The 19,113-nt window shown below is 37.4% G+C and overlaps 1 protein-coding gene across 2 annotated transcripts in view; it reads right to left on the reverse strand.

Annotated features, from left to right (window-relative positions):
• Positions 1 to 716: 716 nt before the first annotated feature.
• Positions 717 to 19,113, reverse strand: part of KCNJ3 (potassium inwardly rectifying channel subfamily J member 3) — a 189,220-nt gene continuing 170,823 nt past the window's right edge. For both annotated transcript variants that reach the window (XM_061437699.1, XM_061437694.1), the window contains one exon: positions 717 to 4,009. In XM_061437699.1, the coding sequence (XP_061293683.1) occupies positions 4,004 to 4,009 (6 nt within the window). In that variant the 3' untranslated portion in view covers positions 717 to 4,003. The remainder of the gene's footprint in view (positions 4,010 to 19,113) is intronic.

Consider the following 19,113-nt stretch of genomic DNA (forward strand, 5'->3'; position numbering starts at 1 on the left):
AAACCTTCATTCAAATGGAATGTAAACCACCTTCCCCATAATCTCACTTTTCCTCCAAAAGAAATCACACTTTATGGTTGCATCCTATTTCTACAAAGTGTCTCTTGAGTACTGACACAACTAAATACTTTCCAAAGTATTTAATCCCATATATGGATGAATTTAAAACAGCATAAGAATTTTTTTCAAAAATAGTTAATGATAAAATATTCTAATTTTTAATTGAACACATATTTACAAAAAGTATCCACATATTCCTGAGAAGGATATTTAAATTGAAGATAGGCATTATCAAAATAATTGTATTTTCATTTACATTTTAATAAATAGAATGAAATACTTTACCATGAAAGAACTATCCATGAAAATACCATTAAAAGGGACTAGTCTCTATTAAAGTTGAATTATTCAGTTCAATGAATACTATATTTTGCTTTACAATAGTTGCCATATTGGTGGGCTGAAAATTATCTTGACTTAAGTTAACTTTTACTCCCTTTGATTTGAGCTCTTACAAATTCCTGAAATGGAAACATCAGAGATTTACCTTTTATTCAGTCAATAAAATGCGTAACTTTTCACTGCTAGGAAGACCTGTCATGTACAGATTAAACAAATGTTACAGGAAATAACTTTGTTAAGAAGTCCTCCAGGAAGAAATATATGAAACTGAGATGACTTTGCTTGGAATGCCAGTGTCAAAAAAATCAGCAAAATGAGAAGAAAAAGCAATTCTTTATTTTTATCCAAATATATCAGACTTCATAATATAGTCTCAACAAAAATGTAGAGTCACCATATATCATCCAAACCAAGACATTATAAGAGTGAAAGGGAGTACTATTAATAATTACACAGGTACAACAAGTAAAAACTGGAACTCTCCTGGGTAAACCGGGACCAATGATCAACTTAGTAACAGGAGTTAAACTGCAATTACATGCAGAAATCATACCTTTCCCATATGTATGTGGGAAAGATAAAGGAATAGCAGTCACTAAGAAAAATTAATTTGGCAACAATGGTTCTCTCAATCATTCAGGTCTCTGTTTAAATATCACCCTCTCCCCCTTCCAAAATAATCAATTATTTCACCCAATCATTTTCCACTGTGTTAGTCTGCTTTCCTTCCATTAACTGATATTTTGACTCTGAAATAGTGTTATTTTTATCTCCCCTCCCCCCTCTCCAACTGATATGTGGTGTTTGAATGAGCAATGATCACCTCTGACTTAGTCATATCCAAATCTATAGGAGCTAAAAATGCCTAGAACTTAAAAGACATGCAGAATTTCATTGAATGAATGATTGAATGTATTTGGAGAGTTTATTTTTGGTCCCATTTTCCCCTTGGCACCAAAACCAAACTCAAATTGGCTCTCCAAATTAAATTATGGCTTTTTAGTTTTAAGTGGTTGGACTAAATGATCTGTGCAGTTTCTTCCACTGATAATAAATATACTGTGCCCCTCGGGCCCCTTCTCGCTGTGCTACTATTTCATTTCCTGTATCCAGCAAATAAGAAATTTGGGGGTAAAGGGTTAGGTCAACCAGGTCTATTCACAGTGGATGGATGCCCAAAGTTGATCATTTTGCCAGTAACAATTCCCTGGTATATGTTTGCACCTGCAGAATTTGATTGATACAGAGGTAGCCAGAAGGTATTAATATTATTGTAGTCAATGATAGAATTGTTGATGTAATAATTTTCCAATATGAAAATCATCAAAGGATTGCTAAAAAGGGGGGAAATGGTGGGAGCCCAAACCAGCTATTAAGGATTTACATATTTATAAGGAGAAATAGATTAATTCTGGACAGACTTTAAGTACAACACCCAAAGAAGTTTTATAGGAAAGTCCATGATATTCCAATAAGGAGCACTTATAAATTTTCATTAAAATCTCTACATTCCAAATCTTTATTTCACCTGTGTTCTTTTGAGGAATAGTTTTAATTCCCATTAATGAGTCATAAATATCAGACCTTTGGGTTAAAAAAATAGTACTGCTACACTTATTTTGGTAGGCCAGAGATCCAAGACACCAATAAATTGATTGTTTACTGAAACAAAACAAAGCAAAAAACTCACATGGGTAAAATATCTCCAAGTTATCTGATTTAAAATTCTCTCAGGTATGTACAAAACATTCTGTCTGAATTGAGTGACAGGTATGGGATAAAATAGGTTGCCCAGGTGAGGAAAAAATCTGTCCTGTTATAACAAATGCCACAAACAAGAAAATGGCATAAAATGAGAGACACAATTAGACATACATAATTTATGCATAAATATCTATCATCTATTTCATTGTGTTGTTTTGTCTACTCAAGGATTAATTATTGGTTTTTAAAATGACAAAAGTTCGAGAAAAAGAGTGAAAAATATTACCAATTCACTCAGCTTGAAACAGGGACCATTCATTATGCAATTTCACACAGATTCCAATATATTCAATATTACTTGGCCACTGACTATTACAATGACTCAGCATTTGTTCAGAGCTCATATTTAAATTAGATCATATACCAAAGAGATTTCCAGACTTTAGTCCAGGAAAGGACCAACTCTCAAAATAAGCAATGTTTATTTTTTTCCCCAGTACTGGCAACTTTTAAAAATCATTAGAAACTGTCAGTGTATTAGTATGCTTCAAAATTTACATGTCAAATATATAATGGTTACATTTTTGCAGGGCCATAAGTAGCACATACTTGTGAGACTCCCTCATATAAAGTACAATTGAAAACCTTCCAGGTCCTTAAACAGCAGAAAACATTAAATCAGATTTTAAAATGACAAATAATTTAAGGCTAAAATATTTGGTATTAATAATTAATGCCAGAAGCTTTCCTAGCCTAATAAAGTAAACATGCACAAGAACTACAACTTTGAACAAAACATCACAATTTTATCAGATATATGTCTGTGTGTGTGTGTGTGTGTATATATATATATGTACATATATACGTGTGTGTATATATAAAACTATGTGTACACACACATATATATAGTTTTATCACCCTGAAAGCTATCAACTCATGTTTGGCTTAATACATATGTTAGAAATATTGTGGATAGTACCACCCCTTTAAATATATATATACATTTTCCATAATATACAATATAAATATACCATATATAAATCATGCCATAAAACTAAATGCAAAATTTGCACATTATTGCATGCTTGATGTGATAATACATGCCCATTATTAAGAACTTCCTTCTGATGTCCTCCCTTTACAACATTTTCTTTCTGCGCAGTAGCAATGCTTGAAAAGGTAGGGTTCTCAAATATGCATATATGACTGGGAGAAAAAAATGTACCTTTCAAACTCCTTAGAGAGGATTACCTTATCAGCCAAATATTGGACTATTACTAAATCAAACAATAAATAATGCCTGAAGGGGTGTTTTGTTATGTGAATCTATCAGAGTTCATTTTTCTTAATTTTGCTGGAAGATTCCCTTCCATCCTGGTTGCTCCTCCTGCCATCTTTTGAAGCTTTGGTGGCAAATCAGCCACTGATTGGCTCATGGGATCAGACAACATTTTGGTGGTTTTAGATACCAGTTTTTCTTCTGAGTTGCCAGGAACTGAACTTATTCGTTGAAGTTTCATGGGCAAATCGCCCAAGCTGTAGGCTTTTTCAGAAGTTGTAGAACTCATTCTCAAGAGTTTTTTGGGAAAGTCTTCTCTTCCAGTAATTTTTTGCAGCTTAGATGGAAGTTTGGTACTAATATCATCAAGTCCATCTAAGCATTCCACAGAGTTATGTCTTTCTTTGCTGTTAGTTATGGCTGGTGCTATTAAAGGAGATGACATAAGGAGCATTTCCTCCTGTTCTTTCACACTGTAAGGTGGGGTGGGGACTTCAAATGTTGCATGGAACTGGGAGTAATCAACTTTAAAGAATCCTTCTTCTAAGGAAATTACAGGGAAAAAACGATGACCCCAGAGAACTTCATCTTCGGTGTATGATGTTCGAGCTTGACAAGTCATCCCTGAAAGCAAAAAGAAAGTCTTTGATAAATTAGGCATAGTAGAAGCACACGTTCAGGCATTTTTCACAAAGGAATTCATTTTGCTTTCTTATTTAAGCTCTGGACTGTTTATCTGAGTAGACTGAACATAGAATATGTTCAAAGCTGTGGTGTTAATAACTTTGATACATATACTTTCTTCCCATAAAAAGTGAAGGGTACATTTAGTGTTTACATTTGAAGGATAGTACGCCAAAGCATTACTAATTGTTTATTATCATAAACCAAAAGTAAAAATGGCACAGAACAGTGTCATAACGTATGTCTCTTCTGTAAGGAGGTAAGTGGAAAAAAAAATCACATAGTCATTTTCCATCATTGAAGAAGCAATATGATATATGAAACAAACAAACCTGACTTTGAATCCAAACTTTATGTCTGTGGAAACTTAAGGATATTTAGCTGAGTACAGCTTCCTCTTCTGAAGAGTAAAGCATAAAAAGCAATACCTATTTCCCAGGAATGCTATGAGTACGAAATAAAATCACTCATGTTGTTGTTTAGTCGCTAAGTTGTGTCCAACTCTTTGTGACCCCACAGACTGCAGCATGCCAGGCTTCCTTGCCCTTCTCTATCTCCTGAGTTTTGCTTAAACTCATGTCCATTGAGTTGGTAATGCCATCTAACCATTTCATCCTCTGTCACTGCCCTTTCCTCCTGCCTTCAATCTTTCCCAGCATCAGTGCCTTTTCCAGTAATTTGGCTGTTCCCATCAGGTGGCCAAAATATTGGACCTTCAGCTTCAGCATCAATCAGTCCTTCCAATGAACATTCAGAGTTGATTTCCTCTAGGATTGACTGGTTTGATCTCCTCGCAGTCCAAGAGACTCTCAAGAGTCTTCTTGAGCACACTTTGAAAGCATTAATTCTTCAGTGCTCAGATTTTTTTATGGTCCAAATCTCACATCTGTACATGACTACTGGAAAAACCATAGCTTTGATTATATGGAACTTTGTTGGCAAAGTGAGGTCTCTGCTTTTTAATATGCTGTCTAGGTTTATCATAGCTTTCCTTCCATGGAGCAAGCATCTTTTAATTTCATGGCTGCAGTCACCATCCACTGTGATTTTGGAACCCAAGAAAATAAAATCTGTCACTGTTTCTACTTTTCCCCACCCATTTGCCATGAAGTGATGCAACCGGATGCCATGATCTTAATATTGTGAATGTTGAATTTAAGTCAGCTTTCACTCACATTTTTTCACCAGGTGAGCCCCAAAGTACTCATGCTGCTGCTGCTAAGTCGCTTCAGTCGTGTCCGACTCTGTGCGACCCCATAGACGGCGGCCCACCAGGCTCCCCCGTCCCTGAGATTCTCCAGGCAAGAACACTGGAGTGGGTTGCCATTTCCTTCTCCAATGCATGAAAGGGAAAAGTGAAAGTGAAGTCACTGAAATGTAAAACATATCTTATAATGTCTAAAAATGGTTGCCTTTTATAAATGAGAGCATGATAAGCATCACAAGTGTTCGTTAAATGAATAAAAGTTGAAAACATTTCTGTTGCATAATGTAAAGTTACTGTAGTGATTCCCATCTTCTGGACCTTTAAGGCCAGAATGAACTTTTGCTCAAGTTTTAGAAATCTATAAAATCAGTACTCTAGGCCACTGTGATGTTACAAGTTCTATTCTTGGTATAAAAGCTTTGGAAACTCGATGCTGCATATAAGATGTGAAATGTTGCTATTTGTATATTAATATTATGTTGCTTGGATATCATTTACCTTATGCTACTCTGATTTACTCAGCTCTGTTCTCATAAATCATATGTTAAGACTGAGTTACTGTTAATTCAGTCAACTTCAATATTCCTTTGTGAAGATTGGAAATATATGAATAAATTAAAGCCATAGATTTCAGTTTTATATTTATCAAAAGGTACAATTTTCTGTATCATTTGCAAAAGTCATTACTGTCCTCTAGCTTTACTATCAGACTTCTATTAAAGGCTATTAAAGTGTAAAATAAAAGATGAATTTTAAAAATGCATCTCTTCAGTAGTTAAGTATAATTTAAACAAGTAATGACAGTTTTTCTTCTTTCATTTCTATCCTTTCTTTGCCACTTTATAAATAATTTCTATTGTGTTTAATCCTGGAATAGTTTGGATAAAGAGATATTCCTTTTTCCCCCTGACTAGTAATCACACATCTAATACTAAGAATGAAGATAAAAGGCATAATTCAAAAATCATATTGAAGAGAAATTAAATCCTTCACTGAAATCCTTCCAAAATCTTATCTTATAATTATTATCAGTTCTATATGACCAGGAAATCAGTTGTTATGACAAATATATTGGTTTTCTCCAGAAAGCTTTTAAAGAAACTTATGTAGAAAATAAATGCCCATCTCAGGCACTATGTGAGGTGCTCTCTCTCCATATTATCTCTAATCATCAATATTATCTTGCTAAGAAAATCTTCTTATGTCCATTTTAAAGATAAGGAATGTAGTTCTCAGACAGATTAAATTTCTTGCCCTCCTAGTACATAGATCTAGGCAGCTGAAAAGAAAAGATGTCAGTATTATTCTAACTGATGTTTTTGTTGTTGTTTTTACTTTGCCATGATGTCTCTGTTATTTTAGTTAGGAACCTGATTCTAAACAACTTATCAATCTCACCATTATGGTGTATATCTAATAGTGATCCAATATTAGTTTTCATAATCTTTATCATATCAAGAATAGCCCCCAGAAATATTTATTTATTTAAGCTGTGCTGGGTCTTTGTTAATATGCAGGTATTCCTCTAGTTGCCATGAGTGGGGGCCCCTCTGTAGCTGTGGTGCATGAGTTTCTCATTGCGTTGTGGAGGGCATGCTGTCTTCAGCGGCTGTGGTGTGTGGGCTCAGCGGCTGTGGTTCTCAGGCTCTTGAGCACAGGTTCAATAGTTGAGGTGCACAGGCTTAGTTGTTCCATGGCATGTGGGATCCTCTAAGACCAGGGATAGAACCCGTGTCTCCTGCACTGGTGGGTGGATTCTTAACCACTGAACCACCAGGGAAGCACTCCCACCTCCAGAAATATGTACAGTGAAAATAACAAAATAGTTTAAAAATGATTTGTACATTTTATAGACATACACACAGTAAGTAGTATTCTGTATTTTCAAACATTTCTAGCCTCTAAATATTTCATGACAAAAAATTATAGATCATCACTTATTTAAAATGATAAAATATGTATTTCCTGATATATCTACTTGGTTTAATTTCAAGATGTTTAAATATTGAACAAACGACTTAGAAAAACAAATACTGATGTTCTTATCCATTAGTATCAATATAGGAATATTAAAGTGAGTTGCTGCTGCTGCTAAGTCCCTTCGGTCATGTCTGACTCTGTGCGACCCCATAGACGGCAGCCCACCAGGCTCCTCTGTCCCTGGGATTCTCCAGGCAAGAACACTGGAGTGGGTTGCCATTTCCTTCTCCAATGCATGAAAGTGAAAAGTGAAAGTGAAGTCGCTCAGTCATGTCCGACTCTTCGCAACCCCATGGACTGCAGCCTACCTGGCTCCTCCGTCCATGGGATTTTCCAGGCAATAGTACTGGAGTGAGTGAGTAAATACCTTTTATTTGTTTAGTTTAAAAGTACCCTTTAATTTCTCTTTAAGAGCAATCATTCTCATGAATTCTTTATGAAAAGTTTCCAGTTTGGGGTATTAATTTAAATTAAAGAAAAATTATTATAAATATATACTTATTAAGTGACAGTACTTCCCTTACAACCTCATTTTAATTTTAAAAACACACCACTGAAAATTGATAGTGGATGGGATTATCTGACAAGAGGGCAGCTATAACTAACTCGGTATTTATTTTTGTAACATAGACCTGTGTGCTTGTCCTTTGATCACTATAAATGCATGTATATATTAACAGCTGAAGTAAATTCATATCATGAACTTTGTTTGATTATTTCTAACAACAGAGTACATACTGAAACAAAATTTGATTCCTATCATCATCTAAGCCCATATTTAGTGACCCTTTTTTAACATTAGGAAAGGTCTATGAAATTAAAAAAATCAAAATTCTGTCTCCATTACTTATTATAATATACAGCATTGCTGATCCTCAATGCCTACCCTGAGTTGTTTATTATGAAGTTATCAGAAATCAGAGAGAGAAACTTAAATGGAAAGAAAAAAATAGGGAAATAAAATCTTGTAAAGATTTCACTTTGAGGAAACAGGACTGATAAGGGTGATGTGACATCTACAATGGAAACAGGTATTTCAATTTCAGATATTTGTTTGCATAAAAATACCTGTAAGCTTTGTTACTAAAATGCCGGTGGTTAATTCTGACTGAAAAAAAAAACGGTGGTAATTTTATTCTACTACATGAAGTTGACTTTACTTCCTTCCATAGGGAACTAATACTTGTGAGGCAACATCTTTATATAATTGAAAAATATATAAATTTGGCTTCCTAATACACTACTAAACAGCTTGTAGAAATCACTCAAAGCTCTCTGAGCTTCAGTTTACTCTTCTACGTATAAGGATAACAGTATCCTCTGAGCTATTGAGAGTTTGAGATAAGTGAAGTGTCTAAAACAGTGCTTGGTATTAGACATTGCTCTATCATAACTATTTATTTTAAATCATTCTGTGGGTAATCCTTTGTTTTTATGTTTTTCCTAGACATTAGTGATAAATCATTATTATAACTGGACAATTTTGACATATTAGTAATTTGTCCCATATTAGTAATATAGAACGGAGAAGGCAATGGCACCCCACTCCAGTACTCTTGCCTGGAAAATCCCATGGACAGAGGAGCCTGGTAGGCTGCAGTCCAGGGGGTCATGAAGAGTCAGACATGACTGAGCGAATTCACTTTCACTTTTCAGTTTCATGTACTGGAGAAGGAAATGGCAACCCACTCCAGTGTTCTTGCCTGGAGAATCCCAGGTACAGGGGAGCCTGGTGGGCTGCCGTCTATGGGGTCGCACAGAGTCGGACATGACTGAAGTGACTTAGCAGCAGCAGTAATATAGGAAATTTACTTAAAAATTGCTAGGCATCACACCGCAATTTTCTTTTGAAATGGTGAATTAAATATCTGAAATATTTAAAATGCAGAAAAAGATATATTACTCATCTTCCCAATTTTTAGGGTTTCTCAACATTTTCCACCTAATTATCTAGAATAGCAGAGGAGACTAAGAGTGAAAACTTGCAGTATACTAAAAAGGCCTTGACAAGGTAACTGACTACAATCCACTATAAACTTTGGTAATGAAGGACATTTGCCAGCACTTTAACCTTTGTCTGTTCTTCTTCTGTTCCTTGGCGGGTCATGGTGGAAAGGTCTGACAGAATGTTGTCCACTAGAGAATGGAATGGCAAACCACTTCAGTATTCTTGCCTTGAGAACCCATGAACAGTATGAAAAGGCAAAAAGATAGGTTACTAAAAGAGGAACTCCCCAGGTCAGTAGGTGCCCAATATGCTACTGGAGATCAGTGGAGAAATAACTCCAGAAAGAATGAAGGGATGGAGCCAAAGCAAAATCAATACCCCGTTGTGGATGTGACTGGTGATAGAATCAAGGTCCAATGCTGTAAAGAGCAATATTGCATAGGAACCTGGAATGTCAGGTCCATGAATCAAGGCAAATTGGAAGTGGTCAAAACAGGAGATGGCAAGAATGAACGTTGACATTCTAGGAATCAGCGAACTAAAATGGACTGGAATGGGTGAATTTAACTCAGATGACCATTATATCTACTACTGTGGGCAGGAATCCCTTAGAAGAAATGGAGTAGCCATCATGGTTAACAAAAGAGTCTGAAATGCAGTACTTGGATGCAATCTCAAAAACGACAGAATGATCTCTGTTCGTTTCCAAGGCAAACCATTCAATATCACAGTAATCCAAGCCTATGCCCCAACCAGTAATGCTGAAGAAGCTGAAGTTGAACAATTCTATGAAGACCTACAAGACCTTTTAGAACTAACACCCAAAAAAGATGTCCTTTTCATTATAGGGGACTGGAATGCAAAAGTAGGAAGTCAAGAAACACCTGGAGTAACAGGCAAATTTGGCCTTGAAATACGGAATGAAGCAGGGCAAAGACTAATAGAGTTTTGCCAAGAGAACACAGTGGTCATAGCAAACACCCTCTTCCAACAACACAAGAGAAGACTCTACACATGGACATCACCAGATGGTCAACACCAAAATCAGATTGATTATATTCTTTGCAGCCAAAGATTGGAGAAGCTCTATACAGTCAGCAAAAACAAGACTGGGAGCTGACTGAGGCTCAGATCATGAACTCCTTATTGCCAAATCCAGACTTAAATTGAAGAAAGTAGGGAAAACTACTAGACCATTCAGGTATGACCTAAATAAAATCCCTTATGATTATACAGTGGAAGTGAGAAATAGATTTAAGGGACTAGATCTGATAGATAGAGTGCCTGATGAACTATGGATGGAGGTTCATAACATTGTACAGGAGACAGGGATCAAGACCATCTCCATGGAAAAGAAATGCAAAAAGCAAAACAGCTGTCTGGGGAGGCCTTACAAATAGCTGTGAAAAGAAGAGAAGCAAAAAACAAAGGAGAAAATGAAAGATATAAGCATCTGAATGCAGAGTTCCAAAGAATAGCAAGAAGAGATAAGAAAGCCTTCTTCAGCGATCAATGCAAAGAAATAGAGGAAAACAACAGAATGGGAAAGACTAGAGATCTCTTCAAGAAAATTAGAGATACCAAGGGAACATTTCATGCAAAGATGAGCTCTATAAAGGACAGAAATGGTATGGACCTAACAGAAGCAGAAGATATTAAGAAGAGGTGGCAAGAATACAAAGAAGACCTATACAAAAAAGACCTTCACAACCAAGATAATCATGATGGTGTGATCACTCACCTAGAGCCAGACATCCTGGAATGTGAAGTCAAGTGGGCCTTAGAAAGCATCACTATGGGTTTTCAAACTAAGATGGCGGAGGAGTAGGACAGAGAGAACACTTTCTCCCCCACAAATTCATCAAAAGAACATTTAAACACCAAGTAAATTCCACAAAACAACTTCTGAATGCTGGCAGAGGACATCAGGCACCCAGAAAAGCAACCCAAGTCTTCGAAAGGAGGTAGGAAAAAATATAAAAGACAAAAAAAAAGGAACAAAAGAGGGAGGGGACAGAGTTCCGTCTCGGGAAGGGAGTCTTAAAAGAGAGAAGTTTCCAAACACCAGGAAACCTTCTCACTGCCTAATCTGTGCCGAGCCTTGGAAGCACAGAGGGCAATATAACAGGGAGGAAAAATAAATAAACAATTAAAACCCACACATTGCAAGCCCTATGGTAACTCCCCCAGCGGAGAAGCAGTGCAGATGCCTGCAATCGCCATTAGCAAGCGGGGGCTGGGCAGGGAGGCGCGGCGCGGGCTGCATCACAAGAATCTGGCCTGAATACCCCTAGCGCTATCTGAGGGAAATAATTTGTGCTAGCAAACCAGACTGTGGAATATCTACCATGCGAAAAGCCAGCCCTAACCTATGACACCGCCAGGCCCGCGCACGGAACAAAGGACTGAACAGAGAAAGCCGGCGGCAGACCATCCCCCTCCGGTGATAGGCAGCCAGAGCCGGAAGGGGACAATCGCAGCCCCAGAGAGACATTATCTATAAAACTGTAAGCAGGCTTCTTTGCTAACTAAAACTTCTTGGGGGTCTGGACAGTCAACATCTGCCTGAGAAGGTGTGCCAGTGCACACCTAGATAACTGAGCGGCGGGGAGGCGATAAGTCGCAGCAATCGCGTGCGCCAAACACCTCATCACCTGAACTGCTCGGATCTGGGAAGGGCACAAAACACAGGCCCAACCGAGAGTATGCGCCTCTGAGGACTACCTGAGTGCCTGAACCTGAGCGGCTTGGACCTGGGAAGTACAGGCAGCCCAGGGCCGGCCGCGGATGGTTCCCGGCAGAGCAACCTAGAGCCTGAGCAGTGTGGGAAGAGAGGCTACACGCGCCGTGAACGGGGGACAGACCCAGTGTGGCTGAGGTACTGCGAGCACACGCCAGTGTTATTTGTTTGCAGCATCCCTCTCTACCTCCCCTCAGCGCGACTGAACAAGTGAGCCTAAAAAAAAAAAAAAAAAGTGTCCTCCACCATCCCCTTTGTGTCAGGGCGGAAACCAGACACTGAAGACACCAGCAAACAGAAGAAGCTATAACAGAGGGGAAATGCCTTGGAAGCTACAGGCAATAGATTAAAACCCTGTGGTTACTACCAACTACATAGGAAGGGCCTATAGATCTTGAGAAATATAAGTCGGACCAAGGAACTAGCCAAAAATGAACTGAACCCACAATACTCACAACAAAACCAGAGAAAGTCCTAGATATATTTTTACTATTTGTACGATCATTCTCTTTTTTTTTTTAATTATTTTTTTTAATTAAAAAAAAATTTTAAGTCTTCTATTATTCCTTTAATTTCCACTTTTATAACCGATAACTTTGCAAAAAAAAAAAAGAAGACCCTATTTTTTTTTAAAGCAAACTTCATATATATATATTTTTTTATAATTTTTTGACCTTTTTTTTTTCTTTTTTTTCCTTCTTTTCTTTAACATTGTATTTTTGAAATTCCAAACTCTACTCTAGATTTTTAATTTTAGCTTTTTGGTATTTATTATCAATTTTGTACCTATATTTTTTTTTTTTTTTTTATAATTTCTGTGACCCTTTTTTCTTTTTTCTTTTTCTTTTTCTCTGTTTCTTTCTCTTCTTCTTTTAAATAACATTGTATATCTGAAATTCCAAACTCTACTCTAGATTTTTAATTTATGCTTTTTGGTATTTGTTATCAATTTTGTACCGGTATTTTTTTTTTATAATTTACGCGACTTTGTTTGTTCTTGTTTTTTTTTTTCTCTCTTTCTTTTTCTTCTTCTTTTTTTAACATTGTATTTTTGAAATTCCAAACTCTACTCTAGATTTTTAACTTTTGCTTTTTGGTATTAGTTACCAATTTTGTACCTATATTTTCTTTATAATTTTCGCGGCCTTGTTTGTTTTTGTTTGTTCGTTTTTTCTCTCTTTCTTTTCCTTCTTCTTTTCTTTAACATTGTATTTTTAAAATTCCAAACTCTACTCTAGATTTTTAATTTTTGCTTTTATGTATTTGTTACCAATTTTGTACCTTTAAGAACCCAATCTTCAGTACCCATTTTTCACTAGGGAGCGAGATTACTGGCTTAACTGCTCTCTCTCCCTTTGGACTCTCCTTTTTCTCCACCAGGTCACCTGTGTCTCCTCCCTAACCCCTCTCTACTCTACCCAACTCTGTGAATTTCTGTGTGTTCCAGACGGTGGACAACACTTAGGGAACTGATTACTGGCTGGATCTGTCTCCCTCCTTTTCATTCCCCCCATTTATCCTCCTGGCCACCTCTGCCACCTTCCTCCTTCTTCTCTTCTCTGTATAACTCTGTGAACAACTCTGAGCGGTCCAGTTGTGGAGTGCACATAAGGAAGAGATTACTGAATAGCCCACTCTCTCCTCTATTGATTCCACCTCATCTCATTCGGGTCACCTCTAACTCCCTCCTCACTCTTCTCCATATAACGCTGTAAACCTCTCTGGGTGAAACAAGTTTCAGGGCAAGACATACCAAGCAAATTCTCCAGCAGCAAGGAACACAGCCCTGAGCTCCAAGATACAGGCAGCCCAAAGTCACCCCAAAACCATAGACATCCCATAACTCATTACTGGACATTTCATTGCACTCCAGAGAGAAGAAATACAGCTCCACCCACCAGAACACCGACACAAGCTTCCCTAACCAAGAAACCTTGACAAGCCACCTGTACAAACCCACACAGAGCGAGGAAACGCCACAATAAAGAGAACTCCACAAACTGCCAGAATACAGAAAGGACACTCCAAACTCAGCAATTTAAACAAGATGAAGAGACAGAGGAATACCCAGCGGATAAAGGAACAGGATAAATGCCCACCAAACCAAACAAAAGAGGAAGAGATAGGGAATCTACCTGATAAAGAATTCCAAATAATGACAGTGAAATTGATCCAAAATCTTGAAAACAAAATGGAATCACAGATAAATAGCTTGGAGACAAAGATTGAGAAGATGCAAGAAAGGTTTAACAAGGACCTAGAAGAAATAAAAGAGAGTCAATATACAATGAATAATGCAATAAATGAAATTAAAAACACTCTGGAGGCAACAAATAGTAGAATAACAGAGGCAGAAGATAGGATTAGTGAATTAAAGATAGAATGGTAGAAATAAATGAATCAGAGAGGATAAAAGAAAAACGAATTAAAAGAAATGAGGACAATCTCAGAGACCTCCAGGACAATATTAAATGCTACAACATTCGAATCATAGGGGTCCCAGAAGAAGAAGACAAAAAGAAAGACCATGAGAAAATACTTGAAGAGATAATAGTTGAAAACTTCCCTAAAATGGGGAAGGAAATAATCACCCAAGTCCAAGAAACCCAGAGAGTCCCAAACAGGATAAACCCAAGGCGAAACACCCCAAGACACATATTAATCAAATTAACAAAGATCAAACACAAAGAACAAATATTAAAAGCAGCAAGGGAAAAACAACAAATAACACACAAGGGAATTCCCATAAGGATAACAGCTGATCTTTCAATAGAAACTCTTCAAGCCAGGAGGGAATGGCAAGACATACTTAAAGTGATGAAAGAAAATAGCCTACAGCCCAGATTATTGCACCCAGCAAGGATCTCATTCAAATACGAAGGAGAAAGCATCACTGTGAACAAAGCTAGTGGAGGTGATGGAATTCCATTTGAGCTATTCCAAATCCTGAAAGATGATTCTGTGAAAATGCTGCACTCAATATGCCAGCAAATTTGGATAACTCAGCAGTGGCCACAGGATTGGAAAAGGTCAGTTTTCATTCCAATCCCAAAGAAAGGCAATGCCAAAGAATGCTCAAACTACCACACAATTGCACTCATCTCACACGCTAGTAAAGTAATGCTCAAAATTCTCCAAGCCAGGTTTCAGCAATATGTGAACCGTGAACTTCCTGATGTTCAAGCTGGTTTTAGAAAAGGCAGAAGAACCAGATATCAAATTGCCAACATCCACTGGATCGTTCAAAAAGCAAGAGAGTTCCAGAAAAACATCTATTTCTGCTTTATTGACTATGCCAAAGCCTTTGACTGTGTGGATCACAATAAATTGTGGAAAATTCTGAAAGAGAGGGGAATACCAGACCACCTGACCTGCTGCTTGAGAAACCTATAGCAGGTCAGGAAGCAACGGTTAGAACTGGACATGGAACAACAGACTGGTTCCTATAGGAAAAGGAGGACGTCAAGGCTGTATATTGTCACCCTGCTTATTTAACTTCTATGCAGGGTACATCATGAGAATCACTGGGCTGGAAGAAGCACAAGCTGGAATCAAGATTGCCGGGAGAAATATCAGTAACCTCAGATATGCAGATACCACCACCCTTATGGCAGAAAGTGAAGAGGAACTAAAAGCCTCTTGATCAAAGTGAAAGAGGAGAGTGAGAAAGTTGACTTAAAGCTCAACATTCAGAAAACAAAGATCATGCATCCAGTCCCATCACTTCATGGGAAATAGATGGGGAAACAGTGTCAGACTTCTTTATTTTGGGGGCTCCAAATTCACTGCAGATGGTGATTGCAGCCATGAAATTGAAAGATGCTTACCCCTTTGAAAGAAAGTTATGACCAACCTAGATTGCATATTCAAAAGCAGAGACATTACTTTGCCAACAAAGGCCCATCTAGTCAAGGCCATGGTTTTTCCAGTGGTCATGTAAGGATGTGAGAGTTGGACAGTGAAGAAAGCTGAGCACCAAAGAATTGATGCTTTTGAACTGTGGTGTTGGAGAAGACTCTTGAGAGTCCCTTGGACTGCAAGGAGATCCAACCAGTCCATTCTAAAAGAGATTGGACCTGGGTATTCTTTGGAAGGAATGCTGCTAAAGCTGAAACTCCAGTACTTTGGCCACCTCATGTGAAGAGTTGACTCATTGGAAAAGACTCTGATGCTGGGAGGGATTGGGGGCAGGAGGAGAAGGGGATGACAGAGGATGAGATGGCTGGATGGCATCACTGACTCAATGGACATGAGTTTGGGTAAACTCTGGGAGTTGGTGATGGACAGGGAGGCCTGGCGTGCTGCGATTCATGGTGTAACAAAGAGTCGGACACGACTGAGAGACTGAACTAACTAACACAAATATCAGAAATTTCCAATTCAACAACATCATTTTTTAAAAATCTGGTTTCACCTCAGAATATTAATGTACAATCAACATCTGGATAATGACATTATAAACTGAATAACAGGAAAATGTCTATGATGGTCAGTCTGCAGTTTAGACAATGTGCTAAGACATAATTGATAAACTACTTCTTTTTACAATTATCCCAAATAAGTAACATCCAAAACGATGTTGAAAAAATAGAATACAGAATCCAAGAGATGATTTAATGTAAACATAACTATGTTTTCTAAGAACATTATATATCATAGTATTCTTCCTTCTTGAAGGCTTTAACTTATGATATTCCTGTTCCCAGCCAAATTATTTAAAAATAATCCATGCTTGGAATCGTAATTACAAATGTCATTTGAATCAAAATAAATGCAGGTGAAAAGATACTATCTGATTGCGCCTCTTAACTTGCAATGCAACTGTTTGCATGTTTTAACCAGATTCCAGACTTGAACAAATGTGATGAAAATCAACACGAGCTCATCTCTGTGGAAACTGGCAAAGCAACAGATGCTGCTTTAACTGGAAATAGCTGGGACTTTTGAATCCTGAGATGAAAAACATTTTGTGAAAAAATGACTTATCTGTTCATTGATTCATGGACAAAGAAACTATATATTATTTTAAAATTTATTCCAAAGTCAGTGTTTTAACTTAAAATGATAGAGGCAATGTAGTCTAATGTTTTTATTTTTGACTTTTCTTTTTCCTGATTCTGCCTTTATATCACTAAGTTCATTTCCTTAACTAAATTGAATGTTCATTCAGATAAGAAGTATGAAAGCTTTTAAAGTAAAAATGGTAAAGTGAGTTGTTACCTGATAAGTCTTTAATTAAACTATCAGAATATTTCTAAGTTAGCTGTCCTCTGTCGCTTCTTCTGGACAGAGGTGATGCATACGTCACCTACATGCAGTGAGTATGTGATAGTTAAATACAGTATTACCACAGTCTAAGGTGAGTGGGTGCTGTGATGCAAAATTATCAAATAATCAATAACTTCTGCACAGTGGAAGCTTAACCTAAACCTTATTCAATATAGAAGTTATTGAGAGAGAAAGAGGGGTGGAGGGTTAGAAATTCTTCAGTAATGGTGGTTGTGACTGTGTTTTATCATGTGTGAAATAAAAAGAAAGACAAAAGCAGAACTCCTTTAAATAAGCCATGACATAATAATAATAATAAATAACATTGCTATAAGGCTTACTGTGTGTCAAATATCATTCTAATCATTTTTCAGAATCTTCACAACTCCTTAAAGAAAGTATGTGAACCTCAGCTCTACCACTAATTAACGTATGATCTTAAAAAAATCTACTAAATCTCTTAAACTTCAATTTCATCATATGTAAAATTAAAGACACTTGCTCCTTGGAAGAAAAGCTCTGACCAACCTAGACAGTGTAATAAAACCAGAGACATTACCTTGTTGACAAAGGTCCATCTAGTCAAAACTATGGTTTTTCCAGTACTCGTGTATGGATGTGAGAGTTGGACAAAGGAAGGCTGAGTGCCAAAGAATCGATGCTTTTGAACTGTGGTATTGGAGAAGACTCTTGAGAGTCCTTTGGACTACAAGGAGATCAAACCAGTCAGTCCTAAAGGAAATCAACCCTGAATATTCATTGGAAGGACTGATGCTGAAGCTCCAACACTTTGGCCATCTAATGTGAAGAGCCAGCTCATTAGAAAAGACCATGATGCTGGGAAAGACTGAGGGCAAGAGGAGAAGGGGATGACAGAGGACGAGATGGTTGGACGGCATCACCAACTCAATGGACATGAGTTTGAGCAAGCTCTGGGAGATGATGAAGGACAGGGAAGCCTGGTGTTCTGCAGTCCATGGGGTTGCAACAACTGAGTGACTGAACAAATGACTGCACCTGAATATTCTGAGAATTAAATGAAATTAATAAATATATATAATTAAGTTATATTTATGTAACTTACATGTATAATTAAATTATATATATAATTATAATTATAAAATATATATATAGCTTGTGCAATAAAAATTTGTCACTTTCATCCACAAGACTTACAGGCTATACAACTCTACAAACTTCATTATACATTTATACACACAGCTGAAATATTTAGCCAAGTTACAACTTTTTGTTTCTTAATTCTATCCTCTTTGTCTATTTTTTCTTTAAATTGGCAGGGGTTTTTATAACTGAGTTGACTAATAGCTTAGCATGTCATGTGCTATGAAAGTGAAGTGAAAGTTGCTCAGTCATGTCCGACTCTTTGTGATCCCATGGATTATACAGTCTGTGGAATTTTCCAGGCCAGAATACTGGAGTGGGGAGCCTTTCCTTTCTCCAAAGGATCTTCCCAACCCAGGGATCCAACCCAGGTCTCCCACATTAAAGGCAGATTCTTTACCAGCTGAGCCACCAGGGAAGCCCAAGAATACTGGAGTGGGTAGCCTATCCCTTCTCCAGCTGATTTTCCCAACCCAGGAATCAAACTGGGGTCTCCTGAACTGCAGGTGGATTCTTTACCAGCTGAGCTATCAGGGAAGCCCATGTGCTATATCACAAAGTAGTTTTCTAGTCTGCCCTATGCACTGCTCTGAGGATTATTGAATAAGGTCTGTAGCTGTGCCATTCCTAAAGTACTTCCAAAATTTCACCCATCACCCAAGATGTAACAACTGTAAAGCTCACTTGGCATTCTCTGCATTCTCCCTATTGTGTTGCACTGAGCTGAACTCTAAAGGATAAAGGTTCTGGGGAAGCATATGATGTTTGGGGCTTTATCT

This window comes from Bos javanicus, chromosome 2, assembly GCF_032452875.1.
Source record: "Bos javanicus breed banteng chromosome 2, ARS-OSU_banteng_1.0, whole genome shotgun sequence".
Taxonomy (NCBI): Eukaryota; Metazoa; Chordata; class Mammalia; order Artiodactyla; family Bovidae; genus Bos; species Bos javanicus.